Source organism: Syngnathoides biaculeatus, chromosome 4 (assembly GCF_019802595.1).
Source record: "Syngnathoides biaculeatus isolate LvHL_M chromosome 4, ASM1980259v1, whole genome shotgun sequence".
NCBI lineage: Eukaryota > Metazoa > Chordata > Actinopteri > Syngnathiformes > Syngnathidae > Syngnathoides > Syngnathoides biaculeatus.
The window spans coordinates 10,529,999-10,556,033 of record NC_084643.1 but is presented as its reverse complement, the minus strand read 5'-3'; the positions used below and the strand labels follow the sequence as shown (position 1 = coordinate 10,556,033).

The window sequence follows — 26,035 nt, the reverse complement described above, 5'->3', positions numbered from 1 at the left end:
GATCACACAATTTTGGGGGGGATTAAAAATGTTATGCTGATGAAAACTAAATCCGGCATGCAGATTCCAAAATAGCAGTTAATTTTTTTTCTAGTGCATTATGTTTTTGTTTTTTTTTTGTTTGTTTTTTTTTTTTTTTTGTCCACAGTTTGCTCTGCAGATAAGCAACATTTCAGTGTTTGGCTAATTACGATTGGACTCGGATGTTCGTCTCCGTGGCAACTTCTTTGTGCAGTCACAAATGAGAGATGCGTGCAGCTCCCGACGCGTCAGTACAGTACGACCACTACTGTATACAGAAAGTAGCAATTAAAAAGGATTTGTGCCATATCCTCTGGAAAACAAAATCATGCAGCCATGTCCGTTTCTTTCATATTTCATTGTGAGTCAGTATTCGAAAAGTTTTATTGAGTAAGCACATAGCGTATCTGTTAAGTACAGTATTTTTCACATTTTCGTAAGAAAGCGGGGATCTATACTTAAAAAAATCTTGAATAACTGAGATCAGTTTTGGATCCCGCACCCAAAAAGTAGTTCAAAACAGCTGTCAGACATGACTCACTAAAACTGTTGTTACCCAATATCATCAAAAACGTGTTTTTCCCCCATTTTTTTTTAAAAAAAGGGGAAATGTAATATATTATTATTAAATGTAGTGACTTATTTTAATACCTGAATGATTCACTGTATATATGTGTATACATACTGTACTATAGGTACGTTTTTTTTTAAGTTTAAAAAAAAAAAATCTGGCCCTGCGGTCCCCTTTTGAGGAGGAAGGAGGGGTCAGAGGACGAGCGCGGATGTCGGGAAGCACAACTCCGAGCAGTGCAGACGACACTCAACACATGTTTCGGTCCCTACGCACGTCACTGACGTCCCCGTGGGAAGACTGAGGGGGGCGGGCGAGAGCCGTAAAAAAAAAGAAAGAAAGAAAGAAAGAACGTGAAAAAAAATCCATGCAGCCAACCAGCCAGTCTGTGTAACGTTCCACTTTGTCTCTCCCGCAGATGCTGCCGTCGTGCTCTCTCGCGTGCGGGAAGCCTTCTGAAGTCGCCGTTTTGGTCACGCGTGGACCGCCGGACGATGCGACTCGGATCGTGCGCGCTCCTGGTCATCTGTTGTGCCCGCGGCTTGGTTCGGTGACCTCATCTTGACTGCCGGCTACTTTGTTGAGCTCTTCCATCCGCAGAAAAACAAAAAAGAGGGAGAGAGACTCTTCGAACCGATACATTGATGCACTCTTTTCAGTGGTGCAACGGTAAGCAGAACTCCTCTACTTACGAAAGCAGCAACAACATGCCGATTTGTTATTTTTATTGCAACTGATAGCATTGGCCTTAATTCTTCTTACAATGCGACGGAGAAAAAAAAAAAAGAATGACAAAAGCATCGGAAGCATCTTGCTTGATTTTGGGCTGTGCAGCCTTGCAGCTGTGCGAAGGAGAAACGAGAAACGAGAACAATTCTCCCCTTTGTGCTGGCCAAAGCAGCAAAAGTGTGAGCTGGCTTCTTATCTCTTTCTGATCACTGTTAGCTACAATCATATCAAACTCTGCCTTTCTCTCGCTCTCTATTTCTGAGGTTGTGGGCTCAAAGCTGGCCATGTTGGCGCTCCCAAAGCATGCATGCCAGGTTCACGGGAAGACGAAATTGTCCATAGGTGTGATTGGTTGTTTGAGCTCGTTACTAATCCTATCCTACCTGCTCACTCCGAGCGAGAACCTCAACATCTTCATTTCCGCCACCTCCAGCTCTGCTTCCTGTTGTTTCTTCGGCGCCACCGTCTCGAATCCGTTCATCATGACCGGCCTCACCACTGCTTTATAAACTTTGCCCTCCTTCATCCGAGCGGAGACTCTTCTGTCACATAACACACCAGACACCTTCCGCCAACTGTTCCACCCCGCTTGGACCCCTTTTCTTCTCTTCCTTACCACACTCACCATTGCTCTGTATTGTTGACCTCGAGTATTTGAAGTCGTCCACCCTCGCTATCTCTTCTCCCTGGAGCCTCACTCTTCCCCCTCCGCCCCTCTCATTCACGCACAAATATTCTGTTTTACTTCTTCTAATCTTCATTCCTCTCCTTTCCAGTGCGTGCCTCCATCTTTCTAATTGTTCCTCCGCCTGCTCCCTGCTTTCGGTGCATATCACAATATCATCTGCGAACATCGTGGTCCGAGGGGAATCCAGTCTAACCTCGTCTGTCAGCCTATACATTACCACCGCAAGCAGGAAGGGGCTCAGCGCGGATCCCTGATGCAGTCCCACCTCCGCCTTCAATTCTTCGGACACACCTTCGGCACACCTCACCGCTCTTCTGCTGCCCTCAAACACGTCCTGTACTATCCTAACACATTTCTCCGCCACGCCGTACTTGCGCATGCAGTACCACGTGTAGTTCCTCTCTTGGTAAAGACACAATGTTGCTCCTTCTGACCTTGTCTGTACTTTTCCACGAGCATCCTCAAGGCAAATAATGCATCTGTGGTACTCTTTCTAGGCATGAAACCATTCTGTTGCTCGCAGATAAGTCAGCACTCTGTAGTCAGGATAAAAAAAAAAATCTTGTAAGGGGAATGACAAATAAGTGAATATGTTTCGTGGGGGTTATGAGACACGTTTATGGATGAGCGTCAGTCGCAGCGCCGGGAGCGACTGGTGCTTCGGTGCCACCCGCTCTGGATGTTTGTGACAACACGATGTCACGTCGCCATGATTTGGGCTCAACCTACTTTCTCCAAGCAGCAGAGCAGGCTTCAGCGATCCTCCTCCTCCTCCCCCTGTTGAATATTTGATGCCGTCTTTGGTGCACACAGCAGCAGTTTCATGCGTAGATAGGACAATAACAAAAATTAAAAAAAAAAAAAATGTACCAGCAGCTGTTAGAAGAGATACGGAACCACACGGGGGCTTTCCCGACATATTGTGTCTAGCGGGCAAAAGTGGATTTCGGATGTTTCTCTTTGGTGCGTTTACAGCCGCCATCGCCATAGCGACGCCTCGGAGTGTGTTCATATATAGGTCAGCGGCTCTGCGGGCCTCCCACTACCACAACAACAACAACAAAAAAACCCGGAGTAGATTTTACAGGTATTTGATGACTTTTCATTGTCACATTTGAAAAGAGAAATCGCTACATTCGACTTCTTGCGACAACAACAACAAATTGAGAGGGAAAGTTAACCACGGTGGAGTTTGTCATTGAAACGTTGGGGCAACAAGGCAGGATGAAAAAAAAAAAAAAAAAACAGATTTCCAAGGGAATTTCTGGGTATTTATGGGAATAAATGTGAATATGCTGTACCATGTTTACTTGGAATTGGTGACTTGAGATTTCTCCAATTTGAGAGTTTTGCTGATTAAAAGTCGTCGCTTGGTCAATTTTTAGCCCTGTTACATGGCCAAAATATTTTGGTACACTATAAAGTTTGGTACATGTACTTGTATTGATTCACTGATGGTGTAGTGGTACACACGCCTGCCTTTGTATGTGTATAATTCCCGCTCAGTGACGATGTCGATAAGTGCAACTGAATAGCGACCAGTTCAGGGTGTAGTCCGCCTTTCGCCCGAAATTAGCTGGGTAAGGCTCCAGGTGTCCCGTGACCCTTGTGAGGATAAACGGCTTGGATAATGGATGGATATAGTCACTGACGGTGTCGTGGTACACACGCCTGCGGGCAGCGTGTGATCGATTCCCGCTCAGTGGTTGTGTCGATATCTGCCCTGCGACTGACTGGCGACCAGCTCAGGGTGTAGTCCGAAGCTAGCTGGGAGAGGCTCCAGCTTTCCCGCAGCCCTTGTGAGGATAAGCGGCCTGGGTAATGACGTGACGTGTTCTTCTGTTTGAGTACAGACTGTGAGTACTTTTGCAACCTCTGCAAAATAGAACAAATGTCCCTGCGTGTTCCACAAACGGTGGATGGAGGAGATGCGTGCACTCGTGCGTGTACACAATGCGAGATAACGTGAGAACGTGCGCCACACTTGACCCAGATTTGCCTCGCACGGGTCGACCGCACATACGCGTTACCTTACAGCAATGGCACGCGCGGACGGCGACCGCGTCCCGGCGTCGTATAATGAAATTGCATCTCGAGGGCGGACCCGGACGGCGGGGTCGGTCGCCGGCAAGCGCCGATTAAAAAGCCCGTCGTGACGGAGCGGAGCGCGGAGGCGTCCGCCATCGATCGATGCGGGGGCTTGGATTTCAGCCGGGGGAGGTGCGAGTCAAATGTCGTCTGGGATCTTTATTTTTATGCGTGCGTTTGTGGGGTGAGGAGGGGAAAGGAGACGTCCGAAAAGAGAGATTGCTAAAAGGTTGCTCTCCGGCTGTCACCCGTTCACCCGTTCATCTTATCGTGTGCCATCAGTCTTTGCAATTTATCTTGTACTTCCTCTCCTTTGTGTCTCACAATGTGTGCCCCTGAATAACTTTCAGGTCCATCATCGCTTGTTAATCTCTGTGACAACCATCCGTCCGTCCGTCCATCGAGTGTTGCTCTCTTTGACTTATCTTTGTGTCTCAGCTTCCTTTTAATGCAGTACGTAAATAATCACCGTGAGCCCTGTCCGCTTTTAAACTGCTCCATAAACTTTGATTTTGGCTTCCTTTGGTCGTTCTGGCTCAATGGGTGTGCCCCCCCCGGTCCCCTTCTAGGGCCACCCTGGTTCTCCATACCAAACCGCAAATGCTTCCGTCATCTACTTCAGCTTTCCCTCTGATTTCCGTTAATCTCTTTTGACTCACCGCATCTATCTGAGTTTCCCTTTTTGATCATTTTCTATTAAAAACACACACTTGCATCGATCGGGCCAATCTTTCATCTAGCCATCCTTTTGTGCATCCCAATTATGAGGACAAAACCCCGCTGCCACGTATCGACTTTTTGAGTCTTTCCTAACAGCAGGTGTGATTGTGGCCTTTCTCCCTCCACCAGGAAATATGCGATTATGTCGCCGTTGTCGCAAACCTATCGCTTTTGTTGCACGAGGCCAGCTGTGAACGCCTCGTTTTGTCGCCGGGTCGTCAGCGGCGTCCGCCTCCGCTCCCGCGGCGCTCTTCCTGTAACCTTGGCGATGGCGCGACGATCTCTTTTGTGGTTGCGCAGCGAGCGAGCGAGCGGGAGTCGAGCATCAAAGCAAAGTGCGACGAGACAAAGGAGGGGGCGAGCCTCCCATCTGTTTGCGCTGGAGTTCAAGACTTGAAAACGCGAGATCCTTCTTCAGTTTGTAGGAGTGTGGCGTGGCGTGTAGCACAACTCGTAACTTTATTGATTTCCATGTGATAACAATGTGTTCTCTCCTTGTCCCCTGAGTGCCACATTATTATGTCATGCATGGTTTTGTCCAATGCTATACCCAACTGAATCCAGTAGTTATCATTTCTGTAATGTCAGATATGAAGGAATCCTTTTTTGTGAAGTGTGTTCCACTGGTACGACGCTAACGCTAATTACTCTACGTGCATCCACGAGAACTCTACGCAGCTCGGCTTACCTTTTGGCTTCGCTGTGGTGCGTTTCTACCCGTTGGAATTATTACTTTATCATGCATTTGTTTCTATCATCCTTGCCCGAATCATTCTCTTTGCGACCCAGAGTGTGATCCAGCGACATCAGGACACCGCTGAAGCTTTGAAGAAATGTTTACTTTAGTGTTTGTGTTGGTGTTGGCATCTGCTTCACCATTTGTATGCAGAGAATTTGCAACTTTGTAACCCTTTGACCTGAGAAAGCAATAAAAAGAGGCACAACGGTGAGGCTGACTCAGAACGTGGTTCGGCGGTGCAGCGGGTCGGCCGAACCCGACCTCCTCACGAGCCAGTCAAAGGTCTCTTCTCGTCTCCAATTATTTGCACATTTGTCCAGCGGTTAGGTGATGAACGTTGACAGCGCCTGCGCACGACAGCGTAGCCCGGCAACCGGACTCGAGCAGTCGCTTGAAAGCGGCTGTGATTCTTCGCCCAGGCCGGCTGGTCACATAAGTGGCGGAGATATTCGGTTTGAGGTGTCTTTATTTTGATTCGAAATGACACTTTCAATCACAGAAAATGGAACTCCATAAATCAAGAGTTGTCCACTTCGGACGAACAAAATTTTCCCCTTTTGTGTTCCATTCAGGAGAACATGGTCTCACTTTTCCTGTTTCCTTTTAATTGCCGATGCTAATCACGACAAATTAGCATCCCTGGAGGGAAAAAAAAAATCAGTTTACGCTGTTAATCGTCCTCTCTGTCCTCACGTAGGCTGCTTGTGTGGTCTGGCTCTGGTTTCTTCCAACAAGTCGTGCGCCATGCCGCCCATCACCTTCCAGGATCTGCCCCTCAACATTTACATGGTCATCTTCGGCACGGGCATCTTCGTCTTCGTCCTCAGCCTCATCTTCTGCTGTTACTTCATCAGGTGAGGACGCCGGGCCGAAAACTCCACAGCGTTGTTAGCTCAGTGAGGGATGGAAGACTGGCGGTGGGGGGGGGGGGGGTCACACGAAGGGAACGGAAATGAGGCAACGGGAAGCCTCCTGCACAAATGTCACTACGTGCTGCGTTGACAGAACTGAGGAAAATGCAGAAAATAAACAAAAACGGTGGGAGTGCACAAACGCACACGAAACAGCATCTGCAGTTTTGGTGGATGAAGCACTTCCTTTGGGCTTCTGGTGCAGGATACCCCGCCCACCGAGAGATAGATAGATAGATAGATAGATAGATAGATAGATAGATAGATAGATAGATAGAAGAGACCCCCTGCTATTTGTGGGGGGGGGGGGGGCATGGACGAGGCCAGACACTGAATAATGAAAAGCCATTTTCATTGCATTGAGGGAAAAAAAGTTAGTTGTTTTTTTTCTGTTTTGCTTTCTGTTTAGGAATAAAAGTTTTTGAATAAGCAGAGATAACTTGCCTTTTGCCTCCCAAAAAAAAAAAAAAATCATAATTTAAACGATGAAACAAAATAAATAGTTGAATCTGCGAGTGCGAAACCGCACGTATGAGAGGGTCCACTGTATTGTAACGTGGTATTGTAACGTGATAGATAGATACTGTACATCCCATCATCATCATAGTATTTATGATCAGCTGTCATCGGGCAGGAGACGGGCTACACCCTGAACTTTTTGCCAGCCAATCGCAGGGCACATCGAGACAAACAGCAGCACTCATAATCACACCGACGGGGCAATTTAGAGTTTCCATGCATGTTTTTGGGATGTGGGAGGAAAGCGGAGTGCCCACCCGGAGAAAACCCACACAGGCACGGGGAGAACATGCAAACTCCACACAGGCGGGTTCAAGATCGAACCCGGGACCTCAGAACTGTGAGGCCAACGCTTTAACAGCTGACCCACCGCGCTACCATCGTGTGCCCAGACACAGCTTGCGCCCTTTAGCTATTAGCCAGGTTCGATTCATATTTGGCAGTGCAAACAATCAATGTCGTACTTTTGTGCTTTCCCATGAAGACATTTTTACGATGGACAGACTTGGAAAAAAAAAAGACAAAAGATGATTCGCTATTCCCTGATTTTTTGTCGAAAAGTTGACTCATCGACTTGTAAAATAATCGGTTCAACCTCAACTTTCTTATCAAGTCGGTGCAAGAATTCAGATTGATCGATTGATCGATCAATGGATACGTCCTCAAATAGAGGCTCAGTCTTGCAGTTATCTAAACGAATATTTTCTTGACCAAAACGGAAATCCCGCACCCACCTGTTAGTAAGTACCACTTTAACAATCACAGACAGAGACCCCTTCAAGTGTTTGTCAGGCAAGGAACCGCAGTTTAGCCCCCCCCCCCCCCCCCCCGTTGTCTGATCATTTCAACATGAGTCATCAGCACTGAGTCACTTCCTGTGCGCGCATTAACATGCTGATGGCGGAGCAGGCGAGGAGGGCGACCGAAAGCTTCATTTATAGAGCCGCTGATTCATTCGATGTCTTTGTCGGGTGGGGGCGGGGGGCAGTTTTCCCGTTATCCCAACCCGGCGTGTCCTGCGTGCTTTGCGGTGGGGGACCCGGGCGCAAAAAAAAAAAAAGACGCCTTCTGTTTCCTATTTTCTTGCATGTGAGAATGCGTATTTCCATAAAAGCACGCAGGATCATCTCGCATAGGAGTGGCGAGATTGCGGTCTTGCGCGGCAAAAATATGACTTTAGATCGGGGGTCTCGAAATCAATTCACTGCGCCGAGGCTGACCCAATTTAATTGATTTAAAAATCCAACTTTCTCAAACGCATTTCGTATTTTTTAACCCAAAATAAGATGCACAAGGAAATTGGTGTAAACGCGTATGCAAAACTATGAATAAAACTCTCCATGGCAACAGCGCTGTAACTTTCACTCAATGAAAAATGTTTCTCTGGTCGATGTCACGCCCCCGAGATCAATACACCCCGCGTGATTGGTAGATTAGTCCGCTCTGCGCACAAGGGCTGTAAAAGTTCCGTTCACGTAAAACTCGAGGGCCGCGCTAACATTAAACTTTCACAGGAAGGTTGGGGGCCGCAAATGGCCCGCGGGCCGCCAGCTTGACACCCCCGCTTTATATAGAAGGAGCGTTATTGCCACGGCAACGAGGCGAGGCGAGGCGAGAGAAATGGGTCACACCCGTGAGGTAATTTCCGATTTGAACGTTTTTGGAAAGTTTGCAAAAATAGCTTTAACACAATGTGTGTAAAGAATGAATTTATGACAGTGCTTTCATTCAAAAAGCAGTGAATTATTAAAAAATGACTTTGAATATTACATTGACAAATGATTTCTAACACGGGCATTAGCCTTGCGCAAAGTATCTGAATGTCTTGAATGTAACTATTTTCATATGGAATTCAATTTTCTACATGTAATTTATCGGGCGGCACGGTGGCGCACCTGTAAAGTGTTGGCCTCACAGTTCTGAGGTCCCCGACTGTGTGGCGTTTGCACGTTCTCCCCGTGACTCGCGTGGGTTTTCTCCGGGTACTCCGGTTTCCTCCCACATCCCCAAAACGTGCAACATTTCTTGGACACTCTAAATTGCCCCTAGGTGCGATCGTGAGGGCAGCTGTTTGTCCCTATGTGGCCTGCGATCGGCTGGCGACCAGTTGAGGGCGTACCCTGCCTCCTGCCCGTTCAGGCTTCAGCACTCTCCGCAACCCTCATGAGGATAAGTGGCAAAGAAAATGGATGGATGGATGGATGTAATCTATCGAGATGCCTTGTTTATGACCGATTCGGTAAAACGACTATTGTTTTATTTCCTAACTTTTGACCTTCTTTTTGTATTTTTCCCAAATATTGTTTCGATCTTTGGAATTGACGCATGGTGATAGACCAGCTGCGCTGGCCTACATCATGCTAACTTCTTTTCCTTTCGGTTTGTCCCGTCAGGGGTCGCCACAGCGCGTCACCTTTTTCCGTCCAACATCACGCCAACCGGCTTTTCTTCATTTTCGTCACTCCGTGGCGGTCGTGAAATTAATGAAATGAAACGAATGAGTTTTTTGGGCGCTATTTGCATCGACTGTTCCCGCGACAGTCCGGAGTTTCCCCGGACAAATATTAATATCCGAGGAATGCCTCTTATTCACACACCTGTTTCACGCAGAGCTGCTCGATGAGGACATTTTCAATTTGAGTCATTGCACACAATAGCTGCAGTAATGTGCCTTCATGAACCCCCCCCCACCCCCCGCCCCCGCCCCTCCCATATCATGCTCTAACCTACTTCTCATGCCCCCCCCCCTCCTCCACGGGAACCCCCGCACGCACGTGAAAGCTGCATCCTCGCATTGTTCCCAACGGTGGCTCGCGCGCAGCAATCAGTGCGAACAACAAGCCCCGTGACAAAAACAACCAATAATTGTTATTTCCCTTCAAAATGGCATTTTTGTCCTCATTTTTTTTTTTTGGGGGGGGGGGGGGCGTACATGTGTGGCAGCACGAGGCCTGACGATCCCAGCCGCTGCTGTCTTTCTGTCTTCGGTTAGTGATCTAAAAATAATCGCTTAAACGACGATAAGCATCGCTTCGTTGCCGCTTTTGTGGGCAGCGGAAAACTTTACACTGCTCATTAGTTGTGTCATTATTGCTTGAATAATGGATGTGCGTGCGCTTAATTAACGATTGATACAGTACGGTGAGTGCCGTGGACCCTTGGACAACGATTATAATTTCATTATTTTCAATGAAAAAAGAAATGAGTAGTGTGGAAAACGGTCACCGGTGGTGTAGTGGTACACACGGCTGGCTTTGGTGTGGGCAGCGTGGGCTCGATTCCCGCTCAGTGATGGTGTCGATATCTGCCCTGCGACTCTACTACACCCTGAACTGCGACCGGTTCTGGGTGTAGTCCGCCTTTCGCCCGAAGCTAGCTGGGATAGTTCTCCGTCTCTCCCGTCACCCTTGTGAGGATAAGCGGTTTGGATAATGGATGGAATGGATGGATTCGTTGTGGTGGCTTGTGATGGGGCACGGTGGATCAGCTGGTAAAGCGTTTGCCTCACAGTTCTGAGGTCCCGGGTTCAATCCACCTGTGTGGAGTTTGCACGTTCTCCCCGTGCCTGTGTGGCTTTTCTCTGGGTGCTCCGGTTCCCTCCCACATCCTCAAAACATGCAACATTAATTGGAGACTCTAAATTGCCCCTCGGTGTGATTGCGAGCGCGGCTGTTTGTCTCCAACCAGTGGAGGGTGCCCCCCGCCTCCTGCCCACTGACAGCTGAGATAGGCTCCGGCACTCCCCGCGCCTCTTGTGAGGATAAGCGGCTAAGAAAATAGATGGATGGATGGACACAAAACTGCACGTCTGATCTGTGGCCAAAACTGAGGAGGAACTTGTCCATTTTGGTTGGGTTCCAGAGCGAGTGCTTTGATGAACTCCATCCATTTTTTGAGCTGCTTATCCTCACTAGGGGCGCGGGAATCCATCAAATTTCGTTCATCATTACTACAGTGGTCATTTGATCGATTATCCACTCGTAGAAAGTCGCCATGGCAGCACGGCGGATCAGCTGGAAAGCGTCGGCCTCACAGTTCCGAGGTCCCGGGTTCAATCCCGGACCCGCCTGTGTGGAGTTTGCACGTTCTCCCCCGTGCCTGCGTGGCTTTTCTCCGGGTGGGCACTCCGGTTTCCTCAACACATCCCAAAAACATGCAACGTTAATCGGACACTCTAAAATGTCCCGTCGGTGTGATTGTGAGTGCGGCCGTTTGTCTCCATGTGCCCTGCGATTGGGTGGCGACCAGTTCAGGGTGTGCCCCGCCTCCTGCCCAATGACAGCTGGGATTGGCTCCGGGTCTCCTGCAACCCTCATGAGGATAAGCGGCTCAGGAAATGGATGGATGGATTTTGTGGGTGACGGGGGCAATGCTCAGCCACGTTTCTTTACAGATTAAAACACAAATGACTGGAGAATATTCAACAAAATGAATCGTCTTTTCTCCCACAGCAAACTTCGCCACCAGGCCCAAAGTGAGCGCTTTGGATACAGAGAGGTAGACTCAACAGAGTTTGTGACATTTTCATACTGTCATTTGAATGTCTATTATACGTGCGCGTGTGTGTGTGTTTGCGTGACCCCACAGGTGGTTTTAAAAGCAGATTCGAAGAGAGTCAACATGCACGGGGTAAGAACGCAGCGCGAGCGACGTTCGCGGCTCGCCCTCGAGTGGCCAAACAAATGTGAAAAAAATGGCCGCTGAGCGTGCCGCCTGTCAATCACACAGCAGACGTGCGCCGTGTGTCTGGAGGACTTCAAGATCAAAGACGAGCTGGGGGTGTTGCCATGCCAACACGCTTTCCATCGCAAGTGAGTGCACGCGTGACACGTACACTATATGTCACACTTCTTTTCATCATAAGCAGGAAACGAGCCATCAAGCAAATATTCATTCACCGCCGTTGTGATGCAAAAAGTATTACAAACAAACAAACAAAAAAAGGTCATGAAAGAGCGTCAGTGGCGCTCCTTTAGGATTTTGGCAACATCCGCTGCTAATGGCTAAAAATAGTGCCGGCGTCCACTCCCATTGTCTGTGATTCAGGGAAGTTGCCACGGCTCAAAGTGAGCATTGCATCATTTTTAGCATTTAAATATTACACACGCGCGCACAATCTAAGGAAATCCAACAAGGGATATATTGTATGTTTATGTACTGCGTGCATCACGCTAGCGTATTGGGAGTATTTACAACAGTAACTAAGATTTCAGCAGTGTCACCAATCAAAACAAAACAAAACAAAACAAAAAATCTTGTTCCTAATTAAATAAAATACAAATAAACAATTTCAGCATGTTTTCAATTCAGTTTAAAAAAAAAAAAAATCAAATTAAACGACGGCGCCTGAACTTTCTTCTCCCACGTTCATAAAAGATGTCCCGTGATTAGTCGGAGACTATATTTAGAAAATTATTCATTTTGAATTGATTTCATTTATTTATTCGTGTCAATAAAACCACGAGCGGCGTGCCGCGCGAAGTAGTCGGTGAGGGGGGTCGGGGTCGGGGTCGGGGTGGGGGTGGGGGTGGGGGGGGGTTGATCTGGCGGCAATGCGCTTCTCGCGTAGTTTGCAGTGGGCCGACTGCAGCAAGCGGCAGAAAACGAGCGCCGTCTCTAATATTTTGGTTACTTTGGCAATGTATCAGAAAACTCTGACACAGTGAAATTATTATACACTATTGGAGTTCAAAATATCACCGCGTGTTGTTAAATGGCTGCAGCATATAAAATATTGGTCTTGCATTAGATTACATTGGATTGAGCAGGTGTACCTAATGACGTGTCCACTGAGTTTGGACTGCGATTCGAAATGAATCAGAATCAGAAACGTCCGAATCACGGCCAGCGACATAAATTCCATCGTTTGTTCCACGAAATCGTTTTATCTCTTTGATTTCTCCTTGCAGATTGTCTGCACTTTTCGTCCGGTTGGGATATCGCAAGTATTCTCTCGGTTATCTGATCCCCGCTTGAAAATAAAATAGTTGAACAAGTTTTTACTGGCTTCTGTTTTCAAAACTAGTGATTATTTTCTGTGCGAATAATAATATTTAAAAACTTTTATACGTGGGTTCAGAGTCATAAAGTCCCTCCAAGGTAAACCATAAAGTTTGATTCCCTTCGACGGTGTATCAGATTTTTGCCCCTATGTGTTGTTTCTTTAACCGATCCGATTTCAAACGGTCTGGATTTTCCTTACTCAGACAATTACGGCAGCGTATTGGTGCCACACCGGGAAAAAAAAAGAGGTCGAAATCACATAATAACGTGATATGTTTCACATTATAATGTGGACGTTTCTTGTTATAACGTTAATCATTTCACATTATAACGTGAAACGTTTGATGTTATAACGTGATAGCGACCACGTTATAACAAGTAATTTATCACATTGGAACATAAAACATAACACGGTAAAACCCAATAAATTCTACGTTATAATCTGGAAAGTTGGCGCTGACTTGTTGCGACCCTTTGGTCAGTCGCATCTTTCCAAGGCGGCAGACAGGAAGACAGGGCTAGAAGTGCTCTCTCGTCGAGTGTTGCTCAAAAATGGATTTGGTGAGCATTTTACAGAGTCACGGTGTACCCGAAGATTGCCTCTTACACGTGGAGCAAGAACATGTAATAATGTAGTAGGACATGGAGTAGAACCGGAAGTAATTGCCTTTTGGGGGGCGGGGTGAAGACTGGTGAAATGTATTTATTTACTACATTATATCGTGAACCGAATCTACGTTATAACATGAAACAAATCACGTTATAACGTAGAGCATATCATGAAAGTTTCACACTATAACATGAAATGAATTACGTTATAATGTGAAACGTTTCACGTTATAACATGAAATGATTCACATTATAATGTCTGCTTAACCACATTATAACGTGAAACATGTCACATTACAACGTGACGGCGACCTTTTTTTTATTTTTTATTTTTTTTTCGACGTGGCAGCAATACGCCTCCGCAGGAAAATAACGTGTTGCTTTGATTGTCAATTTTTTTTAGGGTTTGTGATGTCATTAAATCAGGTGACATTTGAGGCACGTTCGGGTGATGCCGTAATGTTTTTATTGTTATTTTCCCCCGTTTGTGGGTGCAGGTGTCTTGTGAAGTGGCTGGAGGTGCGCTGCGTCTGCCCCATGTGCAACAAGCCCATCGCGCCCCCGCCCGAGCAGCACCACAGCATCGGCACCCTGCTGGACGAACTGGTGTAGCCCCGCAAACCCTCGGGACGAGGGGATCGGCGACGCCGCGACGGCGCCTCGGGCCGGCCGAGCGCCCGGAGAAAGCCTCCCGGCGAGGGATGCCGTTGCCCGGCAACCGCCCCCGAGACGGCCAACGGGGCCGCGCCTTCTGATGCGGCGATGATGCGCGGCCACCCGCACGTCCCCGCGCCGCTCTTCTTTCTCCATCCTCCACTCGCACATCCTCACATCTTGCCTCCGGTTCAGGTCAAAAGCTTTTTGCTGTTGTTGTTGTTGTTGTTTTCTTGACCAACTCGATGCTACGAGACTTCCGTGAAAACGGCGAGACGGTCGCACAAGCCTGTTCTGATCTCGACATGCTGTGAAAAAGAAGAACAAAGCGCTGTAGCAAGGACGGACTGTGCAGTATTTGATCAGATGCGCACGGAGACGGCGTTCCGTCGAAACCGCGTCACAAGTTTTGTTTTACTTGCACGCAAACAAATGCGGGATTGTTTCCATTTAATGGGCTTAATTCAGACGGAAGTTCCTCAACTCAAGTACAAAAAATATGCCCGAATCGGTGAAATTTGCAGATGCCAAACTATCAATATTTGGGGGACACTCTAGTATTTTTTTTTTTTAAATAAAATATTAAACGGACCAAATTTAGACAGGTTTCCACTCGACAGTGACCAAATGTACTATTAATTAAATGGTAAAGTTTAAAGTTAAAAAATACTGACAAGCAGCCAATCAATAAAGTTGTTTTATTAATTATTTTTGATCATGTGGTAAATCTAATGGAAAAATATATACTTCTAATGAAACTACAATTTTATATTCTAAAATTGTATTTGATTACAGCATCTAAATCCAAAAAAATATATCAATCTTATCATTGTTAAATTGAAAAGAAATTTAAAAAAGAGAATTTCCTTCTCCAGCCCACACCCCTTAAATCGAATATGATTCCCCACCCCTCATCTAGTTGTTTTATTATTTGTGATTTTTATTTTAATGTCACCTACATTCCCCTTTCATGACATCAACACCATCTAATGAGATCACATATGCAAGATCTATATTAAAATAAAATGAAAAAATCCATCTTTACAAAGATAATAACGACCAGCTTAACGATATGTTTATTATTCTGATCGGAGATCATATCGTGAGGTGTTTCTAACATTTTGAAAAATATTTTTACAAAAAAAAATGTATTCAGCGTGAAACGGGGCACTTTATACTTTATGTTATAATAGAAAATATCATCAAATCGCTGCTAATCTGTTCCGGCTCTTGGATTGGATCTCAGTAGATTGTGCAGGTGTGCCTCACGAAGTGTCCTGTGAAAGCAAAAAATAAATGAATAAATAAAAAAAATCAAAAAAAAAAAAATCACTTTATAAAGGAAAGATGCACCGGTCACATTCTTACTGTTGCTTCTGGATTTGGACATCCTTCAGCAAAACACTGCCGAAACTGAGCACAAGTGTCACAAAACAACAGTCAATTAGTACTAAAATAAATAAATAAATCTGGTCAAATAATTTCTGTAAATAACAGCAAGCAACAATAAATCCACTCGTTTGTTTGCGTTTGTTTGTGGCGCCACCCTCAGCTGTCTTCTTTTTTCAAGAATCTCATTTTCCACCTCTTTACAACGAGAGAGCCAATTTGCATATATTAATGCACCCCCAAAAATGGGATATTGTTAAACTTTCAAAAAGTTCAAAATACATTTCTACCAGATAACACCAATAACGACAAATACAATAAGAATTGTTAGCATTATTTTGTAAATGTATTGTTTCGATGAACTCTGTCAATAAAAAAAAAAGGTGGATGCATTTTTTTTTCCTCTCTCTTGTTTTCAAAAAGTTTTGTATGGAAATAAATTAGTGCCACCAGCATATGAAATTGAAATGTAAACTGATAACATTTTCAATAGTTGCTGCAATTCGCTGTCTGAAATTGACCGTCTGTGCCAGCAGGCAGGGTTACTTCAGGTCAGAAGCGAGCACCCAGCCAATCGCAGTTACGCTTTCTGAGTCACGTGACGTCACATACTAAGAAAGCGTAACTGGATTGGCTGGTTTTTCGCTTCTGACCTGGCGCAGACGGTGAATTTTTGACAGCGAGTTGTCGCAACTATTGAAAATGTGATCACTTTACATTTCAAATTCAAATCTTGGTGCCACTGATTTACTTCCATCCATCCATTTTCTTCGCCGCTTACCCTCACGAGGGTCACGGGAGTGCCGGATCCTATCGCGGCCGTCAACGGAAAGGTGGCGTGGTTGACCAGCCAATGGACCTTTCCGACTGGCGATCTTAAGCTCCGCCCCCTTATCTATGTCCCACAAGCTTCCAAAATGGCGACTGAACAGAACAGGTTTGAAGTGGCTTCTCTATCACAAAATTAAGAGTTTGGACGGAGCAGGACGCAATGTCAGAGTTAACAGCAAAATGTTGGTGATTGATGCAAAAAATGTTTGACCCTCCACACACTTCATATATTGAAATCCAACAGGATAAATTAGTGGAATCGTACCGCGCATGTAAAGCAGGGGGAGTACTTTTTACTTGGCAAGATCACCAGTAATATCATTGGAGTCTTCATAAGTGAGTTAGGTTCGATTTTCTACATTTAAACAATGGTGATGAAGTCAGGCAGTACCGTAGTCACCAGGTGAAAAAGTTCGACTTGGCTCGTAATGGAACCCAGTGCTCTGTCTTAAAAGTCTGATGTGACCCAAATAGGAAAATAGACATTTCTCTTGCATGACGTGGCACATTTACGTATCACTAATCCGACTCTTGGGCATAAAACACGACACACTTCATTCAGCAGGTCAGTGATACGCTAACAAAGTGAAAGTTGTTCTCCTGCACTGATAATAATGAAATCAAACTCAGAGAAGATGCGCATCCCTCACTTGTGTTTGTTGATATTGTTCCCATTCAGTTGTACGTGCGCTCCTCCGCAAGCCTGAATCCATCGTAGACACTTGGTCGACTGTGTTTTCGGCTTTGGAAAATGAATCAAGCGGGCCCCTTGTAAGCTAGCAGGATATCTTTCATCAGAACTGCCCGTTCCCCGAGCGCACCTGAGGACCATTTTCTTCGTAACGTGAACTTTTCCAAGCGCGCGCTACTGACAACCAGCATTGCTTGTGTGACAATACGGCGAGAGGGGCGTGTCAGGCCAGGGGTTGAGACAATGCCGCTATCTGATTGGCCATTATTGACAGGTCCATTGCAGGGCACATTGAGACACAGAACTGTGAGGCCAACGTTTTCCAGCTGCTCCACCGTGCCGCCAATTTACTTCCATAGTTTTGTCATTCTGAATGTGCACGAGTGACACCTGCAACGGCAATTTTATTTCTACCTCAAATGAGTGCACGTTTGTGTCATTTCTGGCGTTCGGCCGCCACGAAAAGGCTTTGCGACGCGTATTGGAGATGTTGAGCGAAACAAAAGCACATTCACGTGCACTATGCGCGCATTCAAGCGGAGGGAGGTGCAGCCTGGGGGGAGGATGCACGCAGGAACCCGCTTTGCTCCTACCGGGTCACTCGACAGCTCCCGTTGCCCCACCGCCGCCTTTCCTCTCACACGAACAGAAGCTTCACAATCGGAGGACGCAGACGGAGTCTCGCAGATGACGCGGTGAGTACAAAGATGCCTTTCGGGCCCCCGAACCTGAAGAGTGAAAGCGTGAAAGAGTGAACGTGCGCCTGCCGAGATGCTGCTTGCGAAGCCCTTTTTTTTTTTTTTTTTTTTTTTTTTTTCCCCAAGATGATTTTCAAGGTAATTTTCAAAAGAGTTCTGCACACGCACTGATGCGATTAGTTGTAAAAGGGGGCTTTCGAGTTTGGGGTCGTAAAAAGACACACAGATGCATCTGTAATGGAGACACGCGTCGGGAGTCAAGCATACATGGCTGGATGTGGAAACATAGGGAGCTCTTTCATGGAACGCGCCTCGACCTGTGCAATAAAGACTCAACTGTGCTGCAAATACACTCATGATGGCAACACACACACGCGCACACAAGCTTGTTTCTGTCAACTTTGCGCGATTCGCAGAAGTTGCAGAAAGCCGCATCAGGTTTGCCTTTGTGGCGTTGTGCAAAAACCCTAACCCTAACCCATAACTTTACATCAGGCAAAACGCATTTATATTATTTGTAATGGGATTACAATTCATCGGTAAAGCATTTTTGAATCGTACACTTGTGAAATGAAGAAGTAATTGTTGGTTTTTCAGTCTTTCATCAAGTTTTTTCTTAAATTGCCAACATTTTACAAATCATCTCAGGGAATGAACGACTGTAGATGATTAAGCAATGTCCATCCATCCATTTTCATAGCCACTTATCCTCACAAGGGTCACGGGAGTGCTGGAGCCTATCCCAGCTGTCAACAGGCAGGAGGCGGGGTACACCTTGAACTGGTCGCCAGCCAATCGCAGGGCACATAGAGACAAACAGCTCCAATGATAATCACACCTAGGGGCAATTTAGTATGTCCAGTTATTGTTGCATGTTTTTGGGACGCGGGAGGAAACTGGAGTGCCCACCCGGAGAAAAGCCACGCAGGCACGGAGGGAGAACATGCCAACTACACGCAGGCAGGTCTGGGTTTGAACCCGGGGCCTCAAAACTGTGAGGCCAACGCTTTCCAGCTGCTCCACCGTGCCAGAATAAACAGTGAAGAAGTGTTAATACACCCAGGACTGGTCGCCAGTCAATCGTAGGGCACACGGAGACTGACGACAGGTGCACTCACAATCAAACCTAGTGGCAATTTAGAGTGTACAATGAATGTTGCATGTTTTGGGGAGGCGGGAGGAAAGCGGAGGACCTACCCGTAGAAAAGCCACGCATGCCCGGCGAGAACATGCAAACTCCACACAAGGCCAGGATTCGATCCCTGGTCCTCAAAACTTTGAGCCTAATAATCTAACCAGTTGTCCAACACGCCCCTGCGCAAAAAAAAAAAAAAAAAAATCTGTTAATTTTTCATGTAAAACCTGTTAAGAACGTTTGAAATGTAAAAAAATCTGACATTTAAGGTGAGCAAAAAGTTCCAGAATTTAAAAAAAAAACAACAAAGACAAATACTTCCATTGATTTATAACGTTTTTAAACAGAATTTTCTTGTGATTTTAGGAGCTTGGGTCAACAGGAGAGAACAATGCTGAAAGGCGTGAAGATGCCGCCTAACTAAAAGGCCAAAATGAAATGAGTCTCCCCCAAAAACCAACGCCATCATGCATCATACTTGCTTTTCTGTTTTTGCATCTTCCCGTGACCTCAGCGCGGTCATCTTGACGAGCGAAGGACAGCCATGTTGAAAAGATGGCTGCTGGCCCTGCTGACCCGGGCGGTCCCGGTGGCCTCGGGCCTCTGCTGCTGCGCGGCTCTGCTCTACCTGCTGGCCTGCGGGCCCGCGTCCAGACGAGACCCCGCGTGGCCGGCGGGCCCCGCCGGCAAGGACGGCGACGTGGCGCTGCTCCAGGAGAGGGAGGACTCCCACGGGCGCTACGTCGACAGCCTGGCCAAGCAGATCGCCCAGCTCAAGGAGGCCCTCCGGGAGAGGACGCTGCAGCTGCACCGGTCGCTGGACAAAGCCAAAACCAAAGGGATTCTGCCCCCGGGCCTGGAGAGTCTGCACAGAAGCCCCGTGCCGTCAGACCTCGAGGTACAGTCACATTTGCATTTACTTTTGAATCCGTCTTTCTTTTCAAACTTTTATCTAGGAACATTCTTGCTTCTAAGCTATGATATTATCGGTTATCCAAAAATATTCGAGGTGGTACTTCATGTGAAAAAACTGGAGAGCCACTGACATGGGAATGTATTCTATCAGGGTTATGATCTTAAAAAAAAAAAAATGCAAAGAAACCAAATAAAACAGCAACAAAAACTAAAAAAGAAAAAACGTTTAGTCCACTTTCTGTTCCACGTCAAGGTCAGATTTGCAAACGCATCTCTTAAATAATCGTCAAGTAAACATGGTTTAACGCCTGAGACTGTTTTGCTTTGGAATGTGGAGATGTGGAGTTGGACTCCCTCGCAGTGCAGTAGCACTAGTAGCCTGTACTACAGGGATACCGTGACCCAACCAAAAGACAATTTCGAGGATCATTTTGAACAAAAAGCTGTGATGCAGTATTCCCCCGCCCTCAAAAAAAAAAAAAAAAAAAACAATGTCAGACTATTATGTGATAATCGTGACATCATCAATAAATGAATGAACGCGTTCTTCCAGGAGTTCTTCCGATCACAGCTGAACCACGCGAGGTCAACGCGGGCGTGACGCTACCCAACGAATACGTCCTGATCCCCTTTGAGACTTTTACGCTGCGGAGGTAAGCCCGCCGGCCCGGCACGCATCCACGTTCCGCTTTGTTTCGGAGTCAGCCAGCCTTACCCGAAACATCTTCCAGTCGACGCTGCTCGCGTCTCACCGGGAAGACAAAAGCGGCAGTGCGTAACTTTGATTCTGACCTCCCTCCACGGGCTCCTCGCGCAGTTGATTTTACGCTCCTGCCTAGTACCTTCGGTGAGCTTCTGGGGGTACGAAGGTCAAAGTGCTTTTTTTTCTGTTGCTGGTCTTAACGTTTTGGAATGACCTCCCTCGTGAGACAAACACCATCACTCTCCATTTCTAAAACTTGTCTTGAAAACACTTTGGAATCTTTGGTCTTGAGACGCCGCCCTTTTTTTTTTTTAACCATCCGTCCGTCCGTCCGTCCGTCCGTCCGTCCGGGGCAACGTAGCTCAGTGGTTAGAGCATTGGTTCGGTTTCTCACTGGGGCCCCCACTCACCAAGAGGGGTTGCGTCAGGAAGAGCATCCGGCGTAAAAACCGTGCCAAACAATTATGAGCGTTCATCTGAGATTGACACACTGTGGCGATCCCCAACGGGACAAGCCAAAAGAAGGAGAAGATCCATCCATTTTCTGCCACTCTTCTGGGTCAGGTCGCAGGGGAAGTAGCTGCAACAGGGATACCCAGACTTCCCTTTCCCCAGCCACTTCCTCCAGCTCTACCGGAGAGATCCTGAGGGGTTCCCAGACCGCCCGAGAGACTTAGTCTCTCCAGCGTGTTCTGGATCGTTCCCGCGGTCTCTGTCCGGTGGGACGTGCCCAGAACACCTCACCAGGGTGGCGTCCGGGAGGGATCCGGATCAGATGCCCCAGCCACCTCATCTGGCTCCTCTCAATGCGGAGGAGCAGCGGCTCGACACTGAGCCCCTCCCGGATGACCGAGCTTCTCGCCCGTTCTCTAAGGGAGAGCCCGGACACCCTGCGGAGGAGGAAACTCATTTGTATCCGGGATCTTGTTCTTTCGGTCACGACCCACAGCTCATGCCCGTAAGTGAGGGTACGAACGTAGATCGACTGGTAACTTGAGAGTTTTGCCTTTGGACTTAGCTCCCTCTTTACCACAATTTTTTTAAAAAAAATCTCATTGTTTCATTGTTTTATAGTTTGCTTGTTTTTTGGCGTACACGCCGTTTTGTCTGATCTGTGATGGTTTTCAATACGCGCTATAGATAAAGTTGAAGTTGTAGGTAAGAAGTGGTCCCCCCCCCCCCCCATCCCACCCCCAGGGTGTACCAACTCGAGACGGGCCTCGGCAGGCACCCCGAGGAAAGGCCCGTGAGGAAGGACCGCAGGGATGAGCTGATCGGCAGTGTGGAGACGGCACTGCACGTTCTGAACGGACCTCAGCAGCACCTGGAAACCGGCAGGAGGAAGCACACGTTCTCCCCGTCAGACTTCATCGAAGGTCAGTTGTCTTTCCAACTTGTGTGCAGTCAAAATCTAGGACGTTTGAAGAAGATGCTTGTTTCTGAAAGGCGCTCCAATGAGGTGAAAATCTGTGTCGTAGTGTGAGCAGGTACTGGATATACATCTTTTCAAAATCTCAGTTGGACACTTTTTGGAGTATCCTTTGACGTAACCTGTTCTCACTCTGTCTCTCACACAGTTGTCCAAAAAAGATGCACAGTGTGCTTGCTTCAACTGCTCATTTGTGCCTCCCACTTGAGACTTGGAGTAAAACTGCAAGATCAAAACAAAATACACGTCGACATTGTACACCGAAACATAAAAGTGTTCAACCAAAGCACATCATTTCCTCAAAACAAAAGTCAGATAGCTTAATGCTAATGCTAAGATGTACTGCAAAACGCTCATGGGTTACGGTAACGATAACGCTGCAAACAACTGTCACTTTTAGGGAAGCGACACAACCATGAAATTCATGCGTGTGAAGCGAAATCCATACGTGGCTTTCACAGGTCTGACCCGCACCGAGCGCGATAAGGGCACCGTGTACGAGTTGCTGTTCAAAGGTGACGGGCCTCGGGACTACGCCAGGACGGTGCTCTTCAGGCCTTTCGGCCCCGTGGTGAGGGTGAAGAGCGAGCGGGTGGAAACGCGCGACATGCTGGTCAACGTCATCGTTGCGCTTTCCAACAGGGCGGACGCCTTCCGTCAATTTGTCCGCAATTTCAGGTGAAAAAAAGAAACAAACGACAACAACAAAAAAAATTTCTGCGTGATTTAGTGCATTTTTTGTGCGCGCTTGCGATGTCCGGCACAGGGAAGTGTGCATCCGGCAGGACGACGGGGTCCACCTCACCGTCGTCTACTTCGGACGTGAGCAAATCGATCAGGTGAAAGCCGAACTGGATCAGACGAGCAGGTTGGTCACGCGACTTGACTGACGTTCATTTATGCCTCGCCACTGCGGTTCTCGGATCAACTTTTCCACTTTCGAGGCTATTTTACGTTTCAGATTCGGTGCGTGCGTTCACAACCTTAAATGTGGACAACGGCGCGTTTTGTCGATATCAAATCAGACGATGCGGATTGATTTGATTTGAATGAATTTGGATGGTTGTGGGCTTCCGGTCCTGACCCGCCAGGGAGACTCGCTTCAGGAGCTTCACGCTGATCCAGCTCAATGAGGAGTTCTCCCGTGGGCGGGGCTTGGAAGTGGGCGCCAGGGCCTGGAGGCGAAGTCACAACGTCCTGATGTTCTTCTGCGACGTGGACATCCACTTCACAGCAGACTTCTTGACTTCCTGTCGCCTCAACGCAGAGCCCGGTGGGTCTGAAAAACGCAAATTTGAGAGTTTTGGGTCAGGGACCGATGTGGACATCTACAGTGAAGAAAATAAGTATTGAACACCCTGCTATATTGCAAGGTCTCCCATTCAGAAATTATGGAGGGCTCTGCAATTTTTATCGTAGGTGCGTGTCCACTGTGAGAGAGATGATCTAAAAAAAAAAATCCAGAAATCACAATGTATGATTTTTTTTTTTAATGATTTATCCGTGTGATACAGCTGCCAATAGGTATTTGAACACCTGTCTATCAGCTAGAATTCTGACCCCCCCCCCAAAGACCCTTTAGTCCACCTTTGAAAGTCCACCTCCACTTCATGTATTATCCTGAATCAGATGCAACTCTGTGTGAAGTCGTTAGCTGCATAAAGACAACCGTCCGGCCCGTACAATCGGTAAGACAAGAACACCATCCCTACTGTGAAGCACGGGGGTAGTAGCATCATGCTTTGGGGGTGTTTTTCTGCACACGGGACGGGACGACTGCACTGTATTAAGGAGAGGATGACCGCGGCCACATATTGTGAGATTTGCGGGAATAACCTCGTTGAAGATGGGTCGTGGCTGCGTCTTTCAACATGACAATGACCCGAAGCAAACAGCCAGGAAAACCAAGGAGTGGTTCCGTAAGAAGCACATCAAGGTTCTGGCGTGGCCTAGCCAGTCTCCAGACCTAAACCCAATGGAAAATCTTTGGGGGGAGCTGAAGCTCCGTGTTTCTCAGAAACTTGTCTGATCTACAGAAGATCTGTGCGAAGGAGCGGGCCAAAATCCCTCCTGCAGTGTGTGCAAACCTGGTGAACAACTACAGGAAACGTTTGACCTCTGTCATTGCAAACAAAGGCTACTGTACCAAATATTAACATTGATTTTCTCATGTGTTCAAATACTTATTAGCAGTTGTATCACACAAATAAAGCTTTAAAAAAAAAAACCATACATTTTGATTTCTGGATTTTTCTTTTTAGATGATCTCTCTGACAGTGGACGTGCACCTACCATGAAAATTTCAGACCCCTCCATGAGTTCTAAGTGGGAGAACTCGCAATATAGCAGGGTGTTCAATACTTATTTTCTTCACTGTATAATCATGTGCTATTGGAGATCGGAGTGGGCCGCATTCATACCCCTGAGCCACAGTTTTGCACCCCTAAATTACACCAAGTCAAATCAGGAATAAACACATTCATCTAGTACAAATTAACAACATGTTAATAAGCGACCTTTGTTCACGAGCAGGTAAAAAGGTGTACTACCCAATCCTCTTCAGCCAGTACAATCCATCTATCGTGTACAGTAATTACACTCAAGTTCCATCGATCCAGCAACAACTGGTGAGTCAACGAACGAGAAAAAAACGATTAGAAATGGACCAACGGACGAAAGTGTATTTTTTTTTTTGTCTTAGGTGATAAGACGCAACACGGGCTTCTGGAGAGATTTTGGTTTTGGGATGACATGCCAGTACAGGTCGGACTTCCTGAACATTGGTAATGACTAATAGGCGTGATGAAGAAATGCTACATTACACATTTATAAACGTAAGAACAAAAAAAAAAAAAAAAAAAGGGAGAATGTTCCATGCTGATGAAAGGAAAACTACTGCATTTCCTCATCCTCTCTAAGTATGACATTTATTAGCTGGTATCTGAAAGTCATCATGGATAGGCTGCAGCTCACTTTTATTTTAGAAAATGGATGAGAGGAATCTTCTTATATGATCGTTTTTAATCACGGAACGTTTGAATAATCGAGGCGTGGCCTTCGTGAGGGGCGGAGGCCACCCTTGGAGGAAGACCTCACGGGCTCGTTTCCCTCCCTTGACGTCCTGACGTAACGCTGGTGACTTTTTGCACAACATTATGAAACCCCTGCAGAATATTGAAGAGAGAGAAATAAAAGGAAGTGGCGTTGAAGAGGAAGTCAATTCACAAGTGCAGCGTTTGCCAGGTTTCCCGCTCACCGCTTGCGCGCCTTCCTCGCAGGTGGTTTTGACCGCAGCATCAAAGGCTGGGGGATGGAGGACGTGCACCTGTACAGGAAGTACCTGCACAGCAAGCTGATGGTGGTGCGGGCGCCGTCCCGCGGCCTCTTCCACCTGTGGCACCAGAAGACGTGCGCCGACGAGCTGCCGCCGGACAAGTACCAGATGTGCATGCGGACCAAGGCCACCGGCGAGGCCTCGCACGGCCAGCTGGGGGAGCTCCTCTTTAAAGACCACATCCGGGCCCACCTGGACAGGAGCAGAAGAAGTTTGTGAAGCCCGACGGACTCGGCGGAATTCATTTCACAGTAGCGGCGAACGTGACGCACTTTTCCAAACGTGACCGAAAAAAAAAAAGAGCTTGAAAAGGTTCCAATCGCAGTTACACTTTGGAACGCAAAAGAGTTTTCGCTTTTTCGATTTCATCTTTGGAATTTTTGGACCTTTTCAAATGATCTGGGTTGCAATATGAAGCAATATTGTCAAAATTGTGTACATTTTTCATGAGGCCAACAAGGTATGGTATGGTTATTTTCCACATTTTACACACATAACTATGTTTTTTCCGATTATTATTTGCATAAAGAACAAAAATGTGGTTCAAATCAAAATATAGATCTGTGATTTTTTTTTTTGTCCAGAGGAAAAATCCAATGCGTCCTGAGCATGCATTCATGAAAAATCTTGAAATCAAAATGACATCACATGACTGAAA

General features: G+C 46.8%; 1 protein-coding gene and 1 pseudogene across 3 annotated transcripts; both read left to right on the top strand.

The window, feature by feature from the left end:
- Positions 1 to 1,123: 1,123 nt before the first annotated feature.
- rnf122 (ring finger protein 122) lies at positions 1,124 to 15,721 on the top strand. 3 transcript variants are annotated; one of them, XM_061817593.1, is made up of 6 exons: positions 1,124 to 1,261; positions 6,254 to 6,410; positions 11,438 to 11,483; positions 11,574 to 11,615; positions 11,718 to 11,797; positions 14,096 to 15,721. In XM_061817593.1, exons 1-6 carry the CDS (start codon positions 1,237 to 1,239, stop codon positions 14,208 to 14,210), a joined length of 465 nt encoding a protein of 154 aa, XP_061673577.1. In that variant the 5' UTR covers positions 1,124 to 1,236; the 3' UTR covers positions 14,211 to 15,721. The 3 variants fall into 3 exon arrangements, with proteins under 3 accessions (XP_061673577.1, XP_061673576.1, XP_061673578.1); XM_061817592.1 differs by having other exon boundaries at positions 11,715 to 11,797; XM_061817594.1 differs by lacking the exon at positions 1,124 to 1,261 and adding an exon at positions 2,574 to 3,096 and having other exon boundaries at positions 11,715 to 11,797.
- A 1,995-nt stretch (positions 15,722 to 17,716) lies between these two features.
- On the top strand, positions 17,717 to 25,817 carry LOC133499463 (chondroitin sulfate N-acetylgalactosaminyltransferase 1-like; annotated as a pseudogene).
- The last annotated feature ends 218 nt before the right edge of the window (positions 25,818 to 26,035 follow it).